The sequence below is a fragment of the Genypterus blacodes genome, unplaced genomic scaffold, assembly GCF_046128005.1.
Source record: "Genypterus blacodes isolate CSIRO-AG114 ecotype Tasmania unplaced genomic scaffold, CSIRO-AGI_Gbla_v1 ptg000067l_1, whole genome shotgun sequence".
Taxonomy (NCBI): domain Eukaryota; kingdom Metazoa; phylum Chordata; class Actinopteri; order Ophidiiformes; family Ophidiidae; genus Genypterus; species Genypterus blacodes.
In genome coordinates, this window is record NW_027466879.1 from 6604479 (window position 1) to 6624241 (window position 19763).

A 19763-nucleotide genomic window follows, 5' to 3' on the forward strand; every position below is an offset into this window, starting at 1 on the left:
AAATGAACAAGCTGTTAGACAAGAGTTCAAATGTAAGCTGCACAGTACATTGGTAATCATATTGACTTGATGGACTGTGCGATTCTAAAAGCAAACATTAAACAATACTTCCAAGGAGGTTCTGCTTTCATCAGGTCAAGCAAAGCCTGCTTTCAACAGTCTACGTCCCTTCTCTTAAGTCCATGTGGCATCTTAGTTGTTGGTGTTGCAGAGGCAAACAGGATGTGTCGTATTTCCTAAATGCTTCATACTCATACAGCTGAAGAGAAGTCCAAATTCAATTTCCTTTATCAGCTTTTCCCAAATTCTTGCCGTGATCTTTGATTGGCCGTTTTAGTCAATTTATGTCCTCAATCAGCCTCCATAAGCACTTCTCACCAATCGCTAATGTCTGCTCTGATTAAATCTGCCTCATTGCAAGTCTTCCAGCTGGGGACAGTTTATCTAGATGAGAGAACTTTCTGTGATACAGATAAAAATAAGGCACAAGTTCAGCAAGTTTTATTGTTTCACTTGTAGACGCACAAGTGAACGCAGTCAGTGATATGACAAGAAAATGGCTGGAAGTTCTTATCTCCTACTTTGCTTACACTCACTAAGATGTATCCGTTTGCCTCATAAATGATATGTGGTGCGGTGTACCGTCACGTACAGGAACACCATTATAAGGTCAACAGCTCGGACATTATGCTGAGACACTAAATGGGGCTCAAGGTTAAAACTTGAGCGGCAATATGGATTATAATAAGCTTGGCTGTGTGTAGCTGAATAGAGGAGAGAAAGTGGGTAAGCGGAGTGAAATCCTTCACTCAGTTAGGCTGACATCTCTGCATCATTCTTTACATGTCCACAACTGAATTCCATTAAGAAATAGACAAATCACTCAATTAAAATGCCTCAGTGTGGACTTCTGTTTTGTGTCACGTTTAAATCATGCAGACTTCCTCAGGCCTCTTATCTCTGCTAATTCCATTAGAACGTGGATAGGGTGGGAGAGAACTCAGTCTAGGAATTATTCCATGTAGGCTAATTCACCTGTCTGGGTTTTAAATGAATGGAGGTAATTTGGCTCAATTGAGACTAACAATGGAGAGAGAAGGAGATAGACGAAGAGAGAGAGAGGGGGGAGCGAGAAAAATCTAGACAAGAGTAAGACGTAAGGGCCGAGAGGAGAAAAGAGACGACAGGTTGAGGAAAGTGTCTGAGATGATAACGGTAATAAAGAAGAAAACAAAGATTACAACTGGCTCTTGGTTAAGATCTTCGGTAATGAATGTGTGGGAGAAATGAACAAAGAGGAAAGAGTGTGATTGAAGTGTGAGATCATTAGAAAGTTAGAGGCTAAAACATGCAATTATAACATCTAACAAAGTTTTTATATTGTGTATGTGGGTGTGTACTCAGACATACTGATGCTTTCATATGTCACAACCACTTGTATTTTATATTTCTAACTCAGGAAACCAAATTTACAGTGGGTGTGTAGCATACAGAATGTCTCATTTGACTTTGTACCTCTCTCCGATGTAACCAGCATTGCACTGACATTGACCGCTGATGTGGTCACACAGGCCTCCGTTACGACAAATGCACTCCAGGGAGCAGTTAATGCCGTAAGATCCAAATGAACACGGCTGTGCACACACCGGGCCCTGAGGAAGAGCATCACACAACCCTTACCATTGCATATAACTCATAAATGGAACTGCAGAGTCTTCAGTGCAATAATGTGTGTATGGCTGAGCCTGTGAATGCTGTCCTGTTTACTCAGAGACCTGATGATCACTGATGATTCAAACTGCAGAGATTTGTGTCCATCTAATCATGTTCCATCATCAGATCATTGTCATTGTTAAAAATGCCCTTTCGCCATTTAAAATACAGGGTTTGATAGTGGATGTGTTGCTGGTCATACCACCCAGCCAGCTGGACAGGAACATTGGCCGGTGACGTGGTGACACGTTCCTCCATTCTGACAGGGACAGCGTTGTTCACACAGGGAACCGTGCTTACCTGGAGGACAAGGCTCCTCACAGCTGCAGGAAAACGATGAGAGGCACGAGTTTAGCAGGCACACTGAGACAGATATACATTCATTGGAGCAAAACTACATCCATGTCTTGAAAGATCCCTGCTACTCAACTGCGACTATTCATATTCACATTATTAGAATTCAGCATATTCATGAGATATCCGCTTACAAAACTCCTGTGTATCCTGGTGCACAGAGGCACTCGCCGGTCTGATGGTGGCATGTGGCATCGTTGAGGCACTGGCATTCAAGCAAGCAGTCTTTGCCATAGAAGCTGGGATCGCAGTGCTCCTCGCATCGCCACCCCTGGTAACCATCGGTGCAGACGCAGGCTCCTGTTATCGGGTTACATTTGGCTCCGTTCCGGCACTGACAGCGATTACTGCAGTGTGGACCCCAGAAATCACTCTCACAACCTGCACAGAAAGAGTGTAAATACGTGAGTGAAGTGTGTTTGCTACAAAATGTGTATCACGAATATGGCAAAATAGAAGTGTATACAAAGATACAAACTAAATAAACCCCAATTTTCCCCTTATAGGAGCTCATTTTTAATTTCTTCCAACATACATTATCATTGATACCGTGTTCAGATTGCTGCAATTATATGGCGACATCATTCCATCACATGGGAATTCAGTTGCGCATCATTTTACATATATTTCCCTGTAAAATGTTTGGCATCTATGAAAACTTTGGGAGTGCCAGTAGAATTTAAAATGTGTTGAGTTCTTACCAACAGCCACCCAAATGAGACAACTGAGGAAAATGTAAGAAAAATAGTTTGTTTGTATTCAGACTGCTCCAAGATGGTTTAATAAACCATCTACGCAGGGTCAACGGGGTCAACAATTCATGTGGGTGTCAGGCAGGTTGTCAGCGCTGTTAATGGGCCAATCACTTGCCACTGGATGGAGACAGAGCTTTGACGTTCCCTCATCAATGTAAGATTTCAGAATTTGTAAAATACATTTGGGAGCTCTGTCAGGGAGAGATGAAATGCCAGAAAACTTTCGTTTCTCATAAAACACGACACCAGTAAACTCCACACAGTGCCCTTATGTTTACCACCACAGCTGGTTTGTGATCTCTTCATAACAAAGGCAGTTACATTTATATCTGCATCATGCTTTAAAAACAGTAAACTATTCTAAACCAAAGTACCACAACAGGTTGTGAAAAATGTTGCTCAAACGTCAATCTGATGCTTTGGGGAATAATGTTAATATAGTCTTGCTGTAGCTGCATCAACAATCCAGTAAGTGATGATGCAGCTGCTACTAAAGAAAAGCTGAACCTCTGGAGGTTCAATGAACCGGATGAGATGGTTTGCACATCTAACTATGGATCTGGCCTGGATGTATGAAAAAGGGATGGATGTGTGTTTAGACCAGGGTGAGGAGCTTGGCCATCAGGAGACTACTGACCCAGACTCTCTGGAGGGTTTGTATGCTTGGAATCCCCCAGGTAGGCTAGGGAGAACATCATTACTACTTTGCCAAGTCTCACTAACTTGGACAGATACATTGTGGAAAACAGATAGATGAATGGGTGCACAAACTTTCAGCATCACTGCATATACTGTAAACATCACCAGAACAGTGGATCTATATCATGGACTGCTTGTTCCTCATCCCAAAGATGCTCTCTTGGCGAAAGAGCTGGTCACTACACAAGCCTATATGAGCTACTGTCACTGTACAGAGGCTTTTCCATACTCGGATTATTCACAGACTCTTCCCAGGTGGACCTGATTAGCAGTAACGTAACCACGACAGCGGTGTTAACTGGTGTTAACTCTGACAGCAGAATGGATGCTGGAATTAATGTGATTTTTCCTTTACAGCAAGTCAGCCTTTCCCCTCAGCGTGAACCAGGGGAAACTTTGTCATCAAATTAGCTTTTAGCATTTTAATTCTCTACCTCATTGCACTCACTGTGAAAATTGACTCTGCTTTGTTTTTTTCTTCAATGCTGCAATGGATTTCTTATTTACAAAAACACAAAAATCTGCATGCACAATTTCCTTCAGCTTCCATCACAGAGCACCCTCGGGCTCTTCGAGTTTAGCAGAATGTTGTTGATAAGAAATGCTTCCTCTAACCTGTCTCTTTTCCTTTATCTAAAAACTGCTGTGGCTTACACAGATTTTCAAGGGTTTGTGTTTTGGAAATTAGATCAGAAGACTTTTAATAGATGAATTACTTGTGTAAGTCAGAACCTACAGTAAATAGATTCAATGAACAGGTTCGAAATAGAATAGAAATAGAATAGAATAGAAAGGTAGGATAGATAGCATAAATCCAAGCACTATTATCTTTTTGATGAATGCTCGATGGTGGTATAGCTCTGCCCAAAAGAACAGTAAAATACAAGAGAATGTGTGTGTCAAGACCTCTGATTTAATGAATGTCCTGGGGAAAACCTTGGGGACTCTGCTGCAATGAACGGAGGAGCCTGAGACAGTTGGACCCGGACCTTTCCACAGCTCTCCTTCCCTAATGGAGCTGGCAGAACGTTGACCAATATTCAAGTGTTAAATGTTTCATCAGTCCTGAACACAATGGTGGACAGATTCATGAGCAGATAAAGCAGAGATGGGACTTTTCCAACCCGAAGTCCCTCCCTCTCTCCTTCTCTAATTAACTCTGTCCTTCCATGTCTCCTATCCATTTTTCAGTTCATCCCTTCAGTCTTTTTCCTCTCCGACTCAAACAGCGACTTCTTTTTATTCCTCCTAACTAGTGAGCCGGCGTAGTCAAAATCCTTTATCCACTCACCGCCTCAATTATTCAGCAGCAAAGAGTCCAAATCAAGTGACTAATGACTTTGATCAAGAGTAGCTCGCTGGCACTAAGCAGAAGTTCCCGCACTAAATTAAGAGATGCATAATATACTTTGGCATGCGTGAACTCTTTAAGGAACATTTCTAGGTTTGTCTACTGTATAGTCATTCTTTACAAATGCTGTAATGTGAGTTACATGAGTGTGCTCAAGAGGATTTGTTCTCGTCTCTCTCTCGTGCCTGGAGGAAAAATCCACAGATTAAATTCGTAACCTTGACATTTCTCTCTGTTACAATCTCTCAAAGTGAAACTATGTGATTTGTTGAATGTTGAAATAGGCAAATGGGACATTTCTTGTCATACCAAGGACCAATCTGAAGAGAGTGCATTTCTCTGCCAGCGGTCCTCTGATTTGTGTTTTTGCCAATATACATCCAGACTCTTCCAATCATTACCTTGAATTCGGATGCTGAAATAGATTGATGACGTGAATTTAGTGTACAACCATATCCCCTCCTTCTGGATCTATATCTTCTCTGTTGAAAATATGTCAAAATCATTATCCGCTCTAGAATCTGTGACATCATGGCTACACATCAGAGGTAATTGCATGTTTCTGGCTTTATTTGTCAATCTGCAGCTAAGCCATGAACGCAACCCTTGTCCAAGCTGACTCAATCAGATCCAGATTGACAGTATTTCCAATGTAAAAAAAAAAGTGAGGTAAAGTTCCAAAATCAACTCTTCTTTGACGCAAGCATCCCTACAGTATCTACAAACATGTCAGCAACAACACTGACCATGACCCTGGATGCACTTAACTCTAAAAAAAAAAAAACCTCACTGTTAGATTAATTACTACATTTATATCCTGTAATGTACTGAACTTTGCAAACTCTTCCAACAAAAGGGAAAAAAAGCATTGGCAGTAAGTGCCATGTCAGTCAGACCCAAATGACGACTGGAGGCTAATTTGCACTGCCATTCAAAAATCATACCAAGAGGAAAAAGGAAAGGTTTTCTACACCGATGGTGATTTAAATGACAAGAATTGCAACGCCACAGTTTCCACATTTTCAGAAAATGGCACTTTTTTTTTATTATCCATATCCACATAATTTTCAAAACCTTGCCCACTTATGAAACAGGTAACTGCAGTTGTGTGCAATTCAAAGAGACACGTCCTAAGCCTTTTGTAAGGTTTCTATCCTTTGTAACCAGAGCTGGGTGTGCAGCTATTATGATGATATTTTTTTATGATAGCTAAATTATAGTAGCATAAGCTAATAATCCAAAGTGACAAAGGAAGATACTGTCTCTATAATTTAAATATAAGGAAGAGATGATAAATCATTAATTAATGGACGACTACAGTGATTAAATTGCCATCTAATCTCCTCAGCGATGATGATCTCCGCAGTAATTCATTATCTTTTCATTGTTCTTATCAAACTAACACTTTCATCTATACAAAACCAAAGCAAAGCATTAATTAGAAACTTCAAATCATTACGACCAGGATCACTTTGACTCTACTTTCACATAGAACAGATAAACATGTGTAATCATGTGTCATTTTCAGACAGGAGTGTCAGAGAGATACAGGCAACCAATGAGAGCCGTGACTCATTTTCTTTTTTTTAATGTCAACGCGCACTCAAAACACCTCATTCTCTGAAATGACAGAGTGAGGGGCTGGAAACACACAAAGAAAGCACAGGGATTTTTCCCCGAAGAAACTTTAGAGAACAACATTAACTTGCTAATAAAGAGCAGAAAATGGGTCCTTTAACATGAGGGCAGTTTCAGGCAGACATGAATAAAAATGATGGAGAGAGACTAAAAAGAGGACAGAGAAAGAGACAGGAGAGGGAGAAGGGGGAATGGAAGCAATAAGCCGGCACCATGGCCTCCAGCAGAGAGAACTCTGTCCTTCTCTATGAGCGCCTGAAGGGGTGTAAGTCAATCTGATCCCTTTTGCACACTTCCAAGACCAGAATGAATGACTATAGAAATCACACAGGAAACACTCCATCTTTCATGACTCATGCCTTCTTTATAACATTTCTGAAATCTTTTCGGTTGCAGCTCTGTAAATCTGCATGATGTATAATGGCTATGGACACACATTCTATTGAGTCCTTGTCATTTAGGGCAGAAGTGGAAGCGCAATGCTGTACAGAACGTCTCTCTGAGTAACTGTCAGCTTCAAGTGTTTGCACAGACACCCCAGAGGAACGCATTATTCCACTTACATGCTCCTGTTACAAAGCTCAGCAATGTGGGAAAAGTTTGTGGAGGTTTTTTAACTTTAAGAATGTTTAGGAGGGAATGTATAATATAATTGTGTAATAATCCTTCAACACAATTAACCTATCATTTGTTCTGTTCATAATATGCAAAAGAAAAGTACATTTATTAACTCTATTTTGCCCCAAAGCTCTCATTTTAATAATTACTAATTAAATTCAGCTTCTTTGGTGTTTTTCATCGTTTCTTGAGTTTGTTTCCTCATTTTGTAAACTCTCAAGTCTCATATGAGTGCTACTGTATATGTGATAATATCATGATAAGATTTATTACTTATTAATGTTTCCGTGGTCTAAGCAATAACCTGGGAGATTTCATCATTAGGTGGATGTATGAAGGATTAATGAATGTCCCTGATGTTAGTTTTAGATTCAAATGTTCTGCTGGTCTGAGAGGAAGAACGGTATTCTGCAGGAAGTGTGAGCAGATGGGGGTCTAGTTCAAACTGTCAGACATAGTTGATAATGTCAGCGGTTCCCAGCTGTGGCCCTCAGGTGTGTTTAGCCAATCAGATCAAGGGACACACCAAGTGGAGTGTGGCTAGAGCATGGAGAGATGAAGTGACGCAGTGGATAAATCTGTTTTTACGTCTATTTGTGTTGAACTGTGGAAGTGCAAATGGAGATTGTTTATGTATGGGGCCCGATCAGCTGAATTGATTCTCAGACTGTTTGTGTTCTAACGGCAGAATTTCATCGCAAGTTTGACAGACACATGAGAGTCCACAGCTATGATTACCATTGGCTGGAGCAAAAAAGGGGTAATCAGTCGAGGCGTTCAACAGGAAGGACATCAGACAGATTCATTTGGAATAAGAAAGTGGTTGGCTGGTTTCAACGCTACTGCACTCATATTTGTTAATTCATCTTTCGGCAGATTTGCAAACCATCTTTGGTTTGATTAAACATTCGCTCTGTATCCAGCACACCCTGATGAGAACGTTTACATGCTTGATTTACAATAATAAAGTCAAATGATTTAGGAAGCATCAGTCATTTTATATCAATGTATGCAGATTTGAATCCAACTGATTGTGTGTGTGTGTGTGTGTGTGTGTGTGGTGTGTGGTGTGTGTGTGTGTGTGGTGTGTGGTGTGTGTGTGTGTGTTTGGAGAATCTGCCGGGTCGGTACGTCTGTCTGTAATTGTTAATTCAACCTAATTCTATCTCTTCCCACTGCAGTGGGGTTGGAGTCTGAGTGGCCTCTACAGTTTTGCATGATCCTATTGCGCAATTGCTTTTGTTTGCGAGTCTAAAGAGCAGTAATAAAAGGGTGTATTCATCCCTTTCCCTGTGTGTGTGTGTTTGTGTGTGTTTACAACCAGTTACACCAAACAGCAGCAACCGCATCATCACATTAACACTGCCATGACATTCCTGAAAAAAATAATGATTGTCTTAACCTGAGGATAATATAAAGTTTTACCATGCATGTAAACATACGGAGAGAAAAAGGAACACCAGCCATCCAATTCTTGTTTTTATAGATCTTTGTTTTTCATTTTTACTACTTAGGGCAGCTTGAAGTACATTTGTTTCACTGCCTGGAGTGTTTCTGCCATCTGTTCGTTTGTGCATATGAAAATAAAGAATCTTCAGTCTTGAAAGGTGATAAATAAAGAAAAATAAAGTCTGATTTCCATCTAATTATAAGGTTAAGCTTTATCTTTCTTTTATTAAAAAAGTTACACACTTCAGGCCACATCACAGTTCTTTGGCTGGCCATTGTATATGAAATATGCAGGTGATGATGTTATAAGGCAGCTTTATGGAAATTCCATACAGCTGCTTGCCCCATTTTATGAATATATTATTAGCAAATCACATTTGATATATCGTGTAAGTCAGTGAACTCCTTTAGCTAAAGCTGCACACATGCTGTGCAAAGCTGATTGATGTAGTTATTAAATTGTCTTCTGCATCTTCACTAAATGCTGTTCTTTCATGAATCTGCAGTCATTTGTAAAAGCTTAAAGGCTTGCAACAACGCTACCAATTATTTGTATATGATACAGGCAAAATGTATGCAGATGTGAGCCTAATAATCATTTTTTAGTCATTATCAAGTCGAAATGGGTTGGTTGAGTTGTTTTGCTGTTATGAAAACGCTACGTGGCTGAAATGAAATGTTGCGACATGCGTCTGCAGCTGTATTAATGCCAGCCTGAGCGTGCAGTTTTGTTTTGCTAAGCTTTTATCTGAGTTTAAAGTTTCACAGAGCGTGTTCTTCAGAAGCAGCTTGCTTCATATTCCTACACGTACATGCCAGTACCATCAGCACAACAAATCCTCTTTTGGCAGGTACTGCCACTACTCCACCACAGTATAGGGTGCGTGAGTGTGTTGCCAAAGAGCTCCCCAGCAGCAGTTGCAGAGGGTTTATTTTTCACTTTCTATTCACAAACTACTAAAACAACTGGATAAAACCAACAATGTTATAAAAATTGATCAAAAATCCACTCAGCATAAATTTTCCCCCGTCCTCTCTTAACCCATCACTCACATCTCCATGTTGTGTTCTTTAATTAATCAAAGTCTCACTCATTCACCAAATACATCAGCAACATTCAAAAGCTTTTCTCTGTAGAGGCTCTCTTGTGAGCTCTTGATTAGGCTTAATTGTTTGGATGAAGCAGAATTAAATTGGTGAATACAAACAAATACATTGCTCACAAGAGAAAGATCCTTTTTGGACTTTGAGTATTTATTCATTTATAGAAGGTAAAATCTTTACCTCATAAACAGAGCAAAGATGTGAAATGGCCACCAAATGCAACACCAGCTGCTTTTGCTCCTCTGTGTTTCAGGGCGTGCTGATCAGTGAAAACATGAAGACTCACCATGATTTGAGACATCTGCTTTACAACACTGCATAAATGACTTGGTAAGCAGCTCTTCTAGAAAACTAGCTTTTAACGTCTACATCTTTCATATGATGATTTGACCACATCAGCCCTAACATGATGAGTAAATTGTTGTCCCATAAACAGGATGCATGTGTCTGCCTGTGTCCTGGTGAGAGGGTGATCGACGAGCTGCCTGATGGGGCAGGAGCCGGGGGAAAGCCCTGCCAATACCGAGGCAGAGGAATAGTGCTGAGTGGCTGAAAACGCCGCCCGCACTTCCACTGCCACTGGGCCATCTGTTGATCTATGGAGCAGCAAGCACACTCATTTGTCTTGGTTCCGCACTGCTGTACACGTTATGGGTTCACATGGGGGGGAAGGACCAGAGCTCTGGACTGGGCTGTGTTTGTATTTGACTTTCTTTGCAAGCAATTATACAAATTATGAGATGAGGTCAACAGAGCAGCGTAGAAAACCCTTAAAGCCTGGATTCACAGCTTTGTCCTATATGTACTATGTTTATACATAGAGTACACACATACACCTGTGCCTGGACAAATGAATGTGTTTTAAATCTGACACTGATATAAAGTTATGTGATGCATGTGCCAGGTTTTTTGAAGTTAATGTTTCTGAAGATTCATCTACGTCAATTAATTAAAGGGAACATATCCGGATTCTCAGGTGTGCACAGTGAGTGAAAACAGGCCATCTTAGTTACTGTGTCTTCCAAGGCCCCAGCTGTGAAAAGCCCACTTTGTTTTCCGATTTGCCAGCTGGAGCAGGCAACTTCCTCGGCTTAACTCTCACCAGCCTCAAAGTTTACAATTAATCAGTAAATCCATGTGTTAGATGCTTTAGGAATTAAGCTTTCAGGGAAGTCCAGGTCCAATGGATTTCTCCTACTTTGTGGATTTCTGTAGACCTGAACCACAAGTGCTGCAGATGTGTATGTTCTACACACAAACCATGCTATATTACACTATAAAAATAATATAACAATAACAAAAAATCAGTATATGTCCACGATAAGGAGTCAAGTCTGAATCCATCTCCGTTCAGACTGGGCTCTGGTGATTGTACTCCCTCATGGAGTCATTACTTGTTTTTTGGCGCAGCAAAACACAAACAAAGACATACATACATAACCTGTTTGACAGATTTATAAATTGTTAAGTATATGTTGGTGGATTAGTGAACCGTGTCACTAAATGCACACACACATACACGTTCAGTCCTATAAGCGTAAATCTCTTCACACTAGGCACAAATCCATCACCATAAGTCTGAGCTGGTCTCAAACACTCTCCGTAACTGAGACAGGGGAACACAGAGAGTTGCTAAATGACTCATTGCAGATATGAATAAAGGATTATAAAGTTCTGCTGTGTCTGTCGGCAAACTCGCCTTCAAGATCTCATCCTGTCAACAAGCTGAGGATCGATGCTGCTGTCAGCCAATGAACGACTTCTCAGCGTCTGTCAGGCAAATGCCAATGAACTATCTAAACACACACACAAGACAGCCTCTGGCTTTACTCATGCATTCTTAATTCAGTGACGTCTTTTTCAAAAACTTTAACAAGAATATTGGCAAAATTGACACATCTGATAGAATATATGATCTAAGATTCAAAAGCAAAATTTGAACAACTTTCAAAAATGTTTTTTACACCTCTATTAGTCACTTCAGCGGTCTTACCTTTTTTGGTCACACCATTTAATCTTGAACCCTTTTCAAATAATAAATGAATTACATGGGGACCAGATAATTGATCCAATGACGGGAGGTGGTACAAGTGATCGTGTGGGATTTTATTGCCATCCGAAACAACAATCTCTCCTGTTTTTCTTCCACGTCCTTTGAGAAAATTCCAGGCTGAAATCCCTTCTACTGTTCCTCTTTTCCTTGTCTTTTTGATACCATCTAAGCTACCCTCTCGGAGTTTTCAACAAGAAGCTACTTTGGATATCTTATTGGCCTCTAAATGCTGCAGTAATGAGTGCAAACTTTTTTGCATTTAGCAGAATGGAAATGTCGCTCAGACTGGGGAGGAGATTTGCAGGCGAAACAAAGGAAAGCGCCCCAACAAGTTGATTAAACTGACATCATAATGAAACGTCAGCTTTGCATTTAACTCGAGCTTTGTACTCCTGTATCCATGTCACCAATCAGGCAGATCACTCTTCAATAGCATTTAAGAAATCCACCTTAACACATCTATCTATTAAAAGTATTCAAGAGAATCGATTTTTAAGAACTGCACAGGTCCTAGATTATTATTAGCAACTTCAATAAATGCACTGGATAGATAGATATAATATTGATTAAAGAATGATTTAGTCAGAGAACAAAACTCACTTGCTCTCTGAAAACATGAGCCCTATCACAGAGGAACAAGAGAAATACTTCCTGTCCAAATAAAGCTATTACACACACGCTCCTGTGGTTATAGCCATCCCGGCAAAGCACACCTTTGTTTTCTTGTTGGGGAAGAAGACAGAGGATAATAAATATAAAGAAACCAAATTAAATGGGTGAAACTCCTGATTCACAACACTGAACAGCCAATCGGTAAGCTCCGCTCCACAAACCTCCGCTGCCTGTTCAAAGTGCTGAATGGGCTGGATAGATAAGGGAAAAGGCAGAAATTATGGACGACAGGCCGCCACAGAGGGCCAAACTGCGCCCCAAAGCCAAAAGGTCCACTTCTTACGGCGGCGGCTTAAAACAGATGAAGCCTTTGCAAGCGTTGAGATGAAAGTCATTTATTTATATAAAAAAGTTCCCATGTTATTACTTTAGGTCAGAGCGAGTTATACCCAGATGGTTTCTTATGTGAAAAGTCCCAAAGGCTCATTGAGAAAAGGTCAATAATGGCGAAGAGCTGTGGGCCGCTCAAAGTTTATTCACCTGAAAGTACAGCACAGCACTGGGCTGTTATTTAACAAAGCACCACTTTATTCAGAGCGTGCATGAGTAAAACTCGTTTCATCAGCACACTGTCAGACGGCCCCTGTGCTCTCGCTCCCTTGACAAATGAGTAAACAATACTTTATAAAAGTGTGTGTGTGTGTGTGTGTATGTGGGGGTGGGGGGTACTCAAACAAACAAACCGATGAGAGTGGCTGGTGCACTTTTGTGTGTGTGTGTGTGTGTGTCTACGGGCGCTGCTACAGTGTCTGTGTTCAGATTAACTTTTCACAAATTAAAATGCCCCGGTCAGTAGATAACTATGTCAAGCAAAGACAGCTGACCCATATGCAAACACACACGTACACACACTCGCCTGATTTAGAGCTATTGATTTCCTATTTTCAATTAATAATTGTAATTAGTGGCAGCATATTTCAGGTTGTATGGGACGCAAATCGATTTTGGGGAGGGAGGGCTGTGGTGGAGGAGGGCCAGAGGACGACCCAGATGGATGACACAGTTTGCTGCTCACAGGCCTGTGTCAGTGTCAGTTTAATGCGACACAAGCGGACAATGGTTGCACCTAGAGTTTGTTGGTCTGTTGTGATCATATCTGCAGGCTATACGTTGACAGTAATCAAGACATTTTCAAGTCTGGCTAACAGGTCTGGGAAGTCAACATTGCATTGATCAATGTTAGGAACAATCCTTTGAAGACAACAGGGGAAACATGTCAGGTTGTGTATTTAATCTACAGCTGCACTTGTGATATTCTGCACTGTTTCTGTGGACTAAATAATTGCAGTCATTAGCAGGCGTCAACACGTTTCTTGTGGACTGATGCATGAGACGTGGCACTCTTTAAAATCAAGCCTGTGTTTGTGTGTGTGTGTGTGTGTGTGTGTGTGTGTGTGTTCTTTGCTTTGTGGTAATTGCATTTTAATGATGCCACTTCATGCAAACTTGGAACATAAATTTGAATTCCTTGCTAATGGATCTTCACAGGTGTCTGTCCTCCCACTGATCCTCTGACAAATATCAAAGGGTGTGAGGTGCACGGCAGACAGCCGATGGCTCCATTTGGCTGAGGTCAAAGGTCACATTATTGCCTAGGAGCCACCCACGGGACAAGGACGCAGTGTCCTATTTCACCATATTTTACATTTAAAAGACACAAACTGCCAAGTAGATGATTTCTTTGTTCCCGATAGCTAAATCCAACTTTAATATTCATATCAAAGCCTGGACACAAATCTTAGCACTCATTTATCCTTTTAAGCATCACACAGGCAACAGCTTTGTTTGATGGAGGAAAATAGTTCCCTTTTTTTAGCAGTCTCCTAATCAAAAGCCAGTGAGCTTTGACTGATGATTAAGATCTGCTTTGACATTTGAAAATGGCAAAAGAGGCAGAAGACGTTGTGCAGTGCAAAGAGTACAGGGGAAGAATGTGACGCAGATTAATTAGATCCAGCTAAGGTTTGGCTGAAATTCAGCACAAGATGATGCTGAAGCTGAAAGTGTAGGATGAGACTTTGGTGACTCAAACGGTTTAGATATCTATCACCGAACCTTGACGAATTCATCTTGTACCATCACTCTGCATTATGCAAAGAATTGTATACACAGACAAATAAACACTTCAAGTCAATTCAATTTGTCATTTGCATTTTGGACTTTCACATTCAACCGAAATGAGTCATTTGTCACACACGACTTTACTTTTCAACATGTTTGAATGGCTCTCCTCCTGCCCCTGAGCATTCTGGGAGCTCATCAGAAAGCCTGGACATAATTCTCAGTGGTGATCTCTGAAGTGTCTCCGTCCTCCTAAATATTGGGTCTGCTCTCTGTCAGTCATGGAGAGCACAGTGGCTTTGAGAGGACTCCCTTAGGAATCCACAGATCAAACTTCCGTCTCACTCGGAGGTTACACCGGCTCTGTCCTCTACATCGTTCCGAACTTCTTTGAGAAAGGTCAAGACAGGAAAAAATTACTCTGAAAGAAGTGGATGAGGAAATAAAGAGAGCAAGAGACGACCATTGTGCTCGTCTTCTTCTCTGAGCAAATGTAAAGTGGAGGAAGACAGCCCATGAATAATTCCTGGCCATTTTCAAAATCAAAGCAAAGTCAGTCATGTGAGGAGGGAGAGAATCTATTGTACCGACTCCTCAAGTGGTGATGGACAATAAATAAGTTAGTTGGAAATTAATGAGAGCTGCTGAGAGAGTCAGAGAGAGAGCGAGAGAGAGAGAGAGGGAGAGAGACAGAGAAAAAGAGAGAGATGTGGTGGTTGTGGGGGAGGAGAAGGAGAACAGGCTACAGAGGAGAGTGAAGTGGGTAGTTCGTTATATTCTTAATGGGTTATTTGTCATGAGGTTTGGCCAACGTGGGCTCACGTGGCATTAGCAGGAAAATGGGTAATCAAAAGGTTTCGGAGGTCAGCTGCCAGTCCATTTCCTCCCTGGCTTTCAGACAGAGAAGATTAATGGCAGCAAGATGAAGAGAGGGGAGAAATTTAAGGATTTGATGGAAACACCAGTTAGTTTGATGGAGTATATTTTCCTCTAAATCCGTTAATAGAGCAGTTAAGGTGTGAAAAACATAAATTGCTCAGAGGCCTGAACATCATTCAAAAAGTTTTAATATATGTAGCAATGCCAATACTTCGATAACTTAATACTCTTTCAATCATTTGTGCAGTCTACAAGCAAATCATGATCCAACCACGCAGACACAGTGATTTTTTGGCCTATTTTCACCCAGTTCGCACAGTGGTTTCCATTTACACACACACACACTTTCATTTCACAGTATCAGTTCATTATTTGGACATTGTTTGCAAAAAATATGAAAAACATTAACAATGAAAAAGACGGGCCGGAATCAAACTAAAGAATCTATATGTGTTTAAATCTGTGACGTTTGTGAAGAATTTTCATATCAGTGTATAGGAGTTAGCACTGGGATATTAGACGTAACAGCAATGAGATTTGAGCCATAAATGTTCTCTGTGGTGCTCCTGAGTCGCTGGGCAAATCTTTCGAGAATCACTAACAGCAAAGCTCAGATGCCATTGTATTGATTTACCAGCATTTGTCCAAACTTTCTTCAATATTTTGATGTATTGTACCAATTTCTATTAAAGCTCAGGTGAAACGGCTCACTTGTGTATCTGCATACACATCCTATCAATAGCAAGAGCTGACATTTTCGAAAAAGTACAATGGTAAAAAGCTGCAGAACAATATTATTTAAAACGTTTTTAAACTCCAAGCAGTGATATTTCAGCAATTTGCCTTTCACCGGACAGACTGAGGCTTGATTGCGCCGGACTGTGTAATTTAACAAACTGCAGGAAATGCTGAAGGATCATTTTTCTTACAACACTCACAACAAGCATGAAAAGGCTAAAGCCAAGTCACATTTCCCTATTGTAGAAGACAGACAACACAGCAACAAACAGCAGAGTGCACAGACCCAATCACCCCGTAGGGGTTGTGGTGAAATTTGATTAAAAAGTTTGTTGGTAAATTAATTTTGATCAAACACAAGGGGCATGCTGATGCGGCTGTAGCCATTAATTGGACTTGGCAGTGGAGTAGTGTTAAGTCCATCCGTCAGCTGTGTGTGTGTGTGTGTGTGTGTGTGTGTGTGTGTGTGTGTGTGTGTGTGTGTGTGTGTGTGTGTGTGTGTGTGTGTGTGTGTGCGCGCGCGCGCGCGCGTGTGTAAACCTGTGTTCGTGTCATGCAGGACAATCAGTGTCCTCTTAGACCCTGTGTATAATCACTAAGGGAAAGGATCTTGAGGAAGCCTGAGGATAAACACAGAGGACTAACACACTGTGTGTTTGTGAGTGGACCGAGGACAGAGTAGCACATCAGCCATCACTCACATAACAAGTTTATATAAAATAATGAGTAGTTTTATTGAAGACCACTAAGCGTAGGGTTGGGGAATCTGGCTGCAGACAGCATGAGTGACCTCCAGCAGATGAGAAGTTACATGACCTCATCAGCTGAAGTGATTTACTCTCTGCAGGGGTGACAGTAGACTGAAGTTCTTGCCTTAATGACTGGGTTACTGGACTGTACTGGCCTATTTTCACCCCTGGCTGTAGGTGATATGTATTTGTACAGGTATGTACAGTAGGTTATGTCTATGGTGACCTTTAGTTGTCGAGATGACACGTCAAAACCTAGGAAGTGCTCGCAATAGACTTTCCACTCACCAGTTGGAATACTGAGCACAAGGCTAAGCAACACTCTCTCCATGAAAGAAGAACATTTATTTATCTCGCCAATTTGCCACGGCCACTTTTCCCACCTCTTGGAGTCCTCGTCACTGCTTGGCCCCCACTCACTGCTGAGGGGGAGGTGTTGACAGCCATGAGCTTCTCGCAGCTTCCCATCAGCCCACACAGCCAATTGTGTCTATATAGGAATGAGAGTCAGGGCTAGTGCTGCTGGGGAGTTCTCTTATTATCATTATTATTATTATCATTATCTTATTTCTTATTTCCACCCCCCGCCCCACACACACCCAGACACCGTCAACAAGGTATCTTGATCCTCTCAATCCTTTCCTCTGCTCAGCTTTTCATGTAGCGATCCCTCTCCTTTCCACAAAAAACGACATCATTCCTAAAAAAGCTGCACTTAATGACTCGCTGAACTCCATCTATCAGGTAATGAAAGATACACTGCAATAAAATGGAAAAGTGTAAATTTATCCTCTCTTGAATGGAGCTCAGAGCAGGACAAAGCCCTGAGGACAGACAGGCTAATGGCTACTGACCCCACAGTAACACCACTTCGGCATGGACAACAGGTATTATTTGCATAATGAACCTCGATGATAATGAAGAGAGGTGGGAATTCTGAGTGAAGTCATATATTCCCTGGCAGAGTCTAGGTGAACTTTCTCATCCCGTTTGATTCACTAAGAGAAATACATGATGCTGAGTGTGTGTGTGTGTAATGGCTGTATGTAAAGGTTCCCACTGTGTGAGAGCATCAACCTGCTATAAACTACATGAAGAGAGTAAAAAGCCTGCTCTCTGTCTGTTATTTGCAAATCCAGCCACTGCTCCAGCTTTAACGCTGACCTTGAATGCTCTTCACGTCGTTGTAAATAAGAAAAGATTAATTACAGCGCATTGAGCTAATTGTGGTGGCAACGTTTGAAACAAGCGACATAAACACTTCGTAGTCCTTTCTAACTAGTCACTGTTCATGTTGAGGTTTTCAGCGGTATGTGTGTGTGTGTGTGTGGGGGGTGAAAGGGTTTGCTGTGGCATCTCATTAACTTTCCAGCCTGGGACTTACAGGAGTGAGAATGGTATCATCATTTCAAACATGGAATGGACTATAAAGAAGGCTAAGCATGCAGTATGCCAGAGGGCCCCCTATAGCTATGAATCTACAGTTTTGATATAATATACCACGCTATTATACCTTTTATTTTATACCCAGGATATCTACAAGTGACCTGAAACCTTTGCTCCTGGAACAGGAGTCTTCTGATGTATTTATTAAAAAATGTTCTTTGTATGTCTCTGTTCTTCTCGCAAAGCTTCTACCTTGAGGTGTTGTGGGAGGTTTACCTCTCTTCTCCACTAGAGCTCTGGGCATTGTCAGGAATGGTTTGTTGCTGTTGGCCTGTAAAACCCTTTGAGATATTGCTGTGTTGTGATATTGGGCTGTACAAAAAAACTTGTGATTGAGTGTGTGTGTCTGTGTGTCTGTGTGTCTGTGTCTGTGTGTGTGTGTGTGTGTGTGTGTGTGTGTGTGTGTGTTATTGCAGATACCTTCAACCTTCGATTTTCATTCATTCTTTCTCAGGACTAAGCAAGTAGTGCTGTTGTGTTCTGTGTTTCCACAGTGTGTTCACCTTTCCCTGGTAGTAAATCCATAATGGTACAGTGCGTCATTGCAATTTACCAATCAGTAATTGTCGAGTCACAATAAGCTGGCGGCAGGAGACACCACTGGGCCCTGTATTACAGGCCTTGCCAATCAATTTGGCAGTGATGGCAGGTTCCCAGGTTGTTTACATCTTGATCAGATTTTACAAAAAAGGCAGAGAAAATGGTATCATACCTGGATTTGACACACGACCAACGTAATTTACTGTTTGACTGGCTTACATGTGAATATGTACGAGACAAGATGTGAACATTGGGTATTGTTAACAACAGGCTCTAAAAACATCTGCAACTCTGCTGTAATAGAGAAAGAGTTATAATTACTACTATTTTAATTTCTGTCATGCATGGGGATACAATATGTTTCTTGCTGCACATGAAGGCAAATCTATTACAGGGCTGTTGTGTTGGATTGCATTGGTCTGTGCTGGTTTATCTAATAGCTAACGTGCCCCATCTTCTTACTTTTAGGTCTCAAAAATCGATTTGATAAGATCAATATTTCTGGCAGTGTATTGCTCCATTGATTCATTGGAGGAGAATGTAGTATCACAGCACATAGTGGAATTAAACTTATCAGTGTAACTACTACTGTCTCTAACCTTGAATGTAGTGGGCTTTCAGATGAAATAACAAGGATGAGTGAGCCTGAAGTCTAATTGTATGAAAAGTAATGACGGCCCACACTGCACCCTGTTCTCTCGGGGGTTCTATCTTATTGAGCCTATAACAGACTATCAGCTGCTACAGAGGGCTAAGTCCTTTCTTTCCTGTGGTGAATTGCCTCCAGGCGGCCTCGACTTTGTTCCTTCATGTTCCCAATGGAGGGATGACCTTCCCATCCCATTCAGGACTGCAGAGTCACAGCCTATCTACCAGGGGGGATTGAAAACTCATCTCTTCAAGAAACATGTCACGTCCCTCTCTCCTCTACCTTCCCCCAAATC

At 41.2% G+C, this 19763-nt stretch overlaps 1 protein-coding gene across 1 annotated transcript in view; it reads right to left on the reverse strand.

Annotated features, from left to right (window-relative positions):
• The window catches only part of LOC143004575 (multiple epidermal growth factor-like domains protein 11), a 60777-nt gene that overhangs the window by 20234 nt on the left and 20780 nt on the right, over positions 1 to 19763 (reverse strand). The window contains exons 5-7 of the mRNA XM_076155575.1: positions 2202 to 2448; positions 1916 to 2036; positions 1516 to 1652 (exon numbers count right to left, since the gene is read on the reverse strand). Coding sequence (XP_076011690.1) covers positions 1516 to 1652; positions 1916 to 2036; positions 2202 to 2448 — 505 coding nt within the window. The remainder of the gene's footprint in view (positions 1 to 1515; positions 1653 to 1915; positions 2037 to 2201; positions 2449 to 19763) is intronic.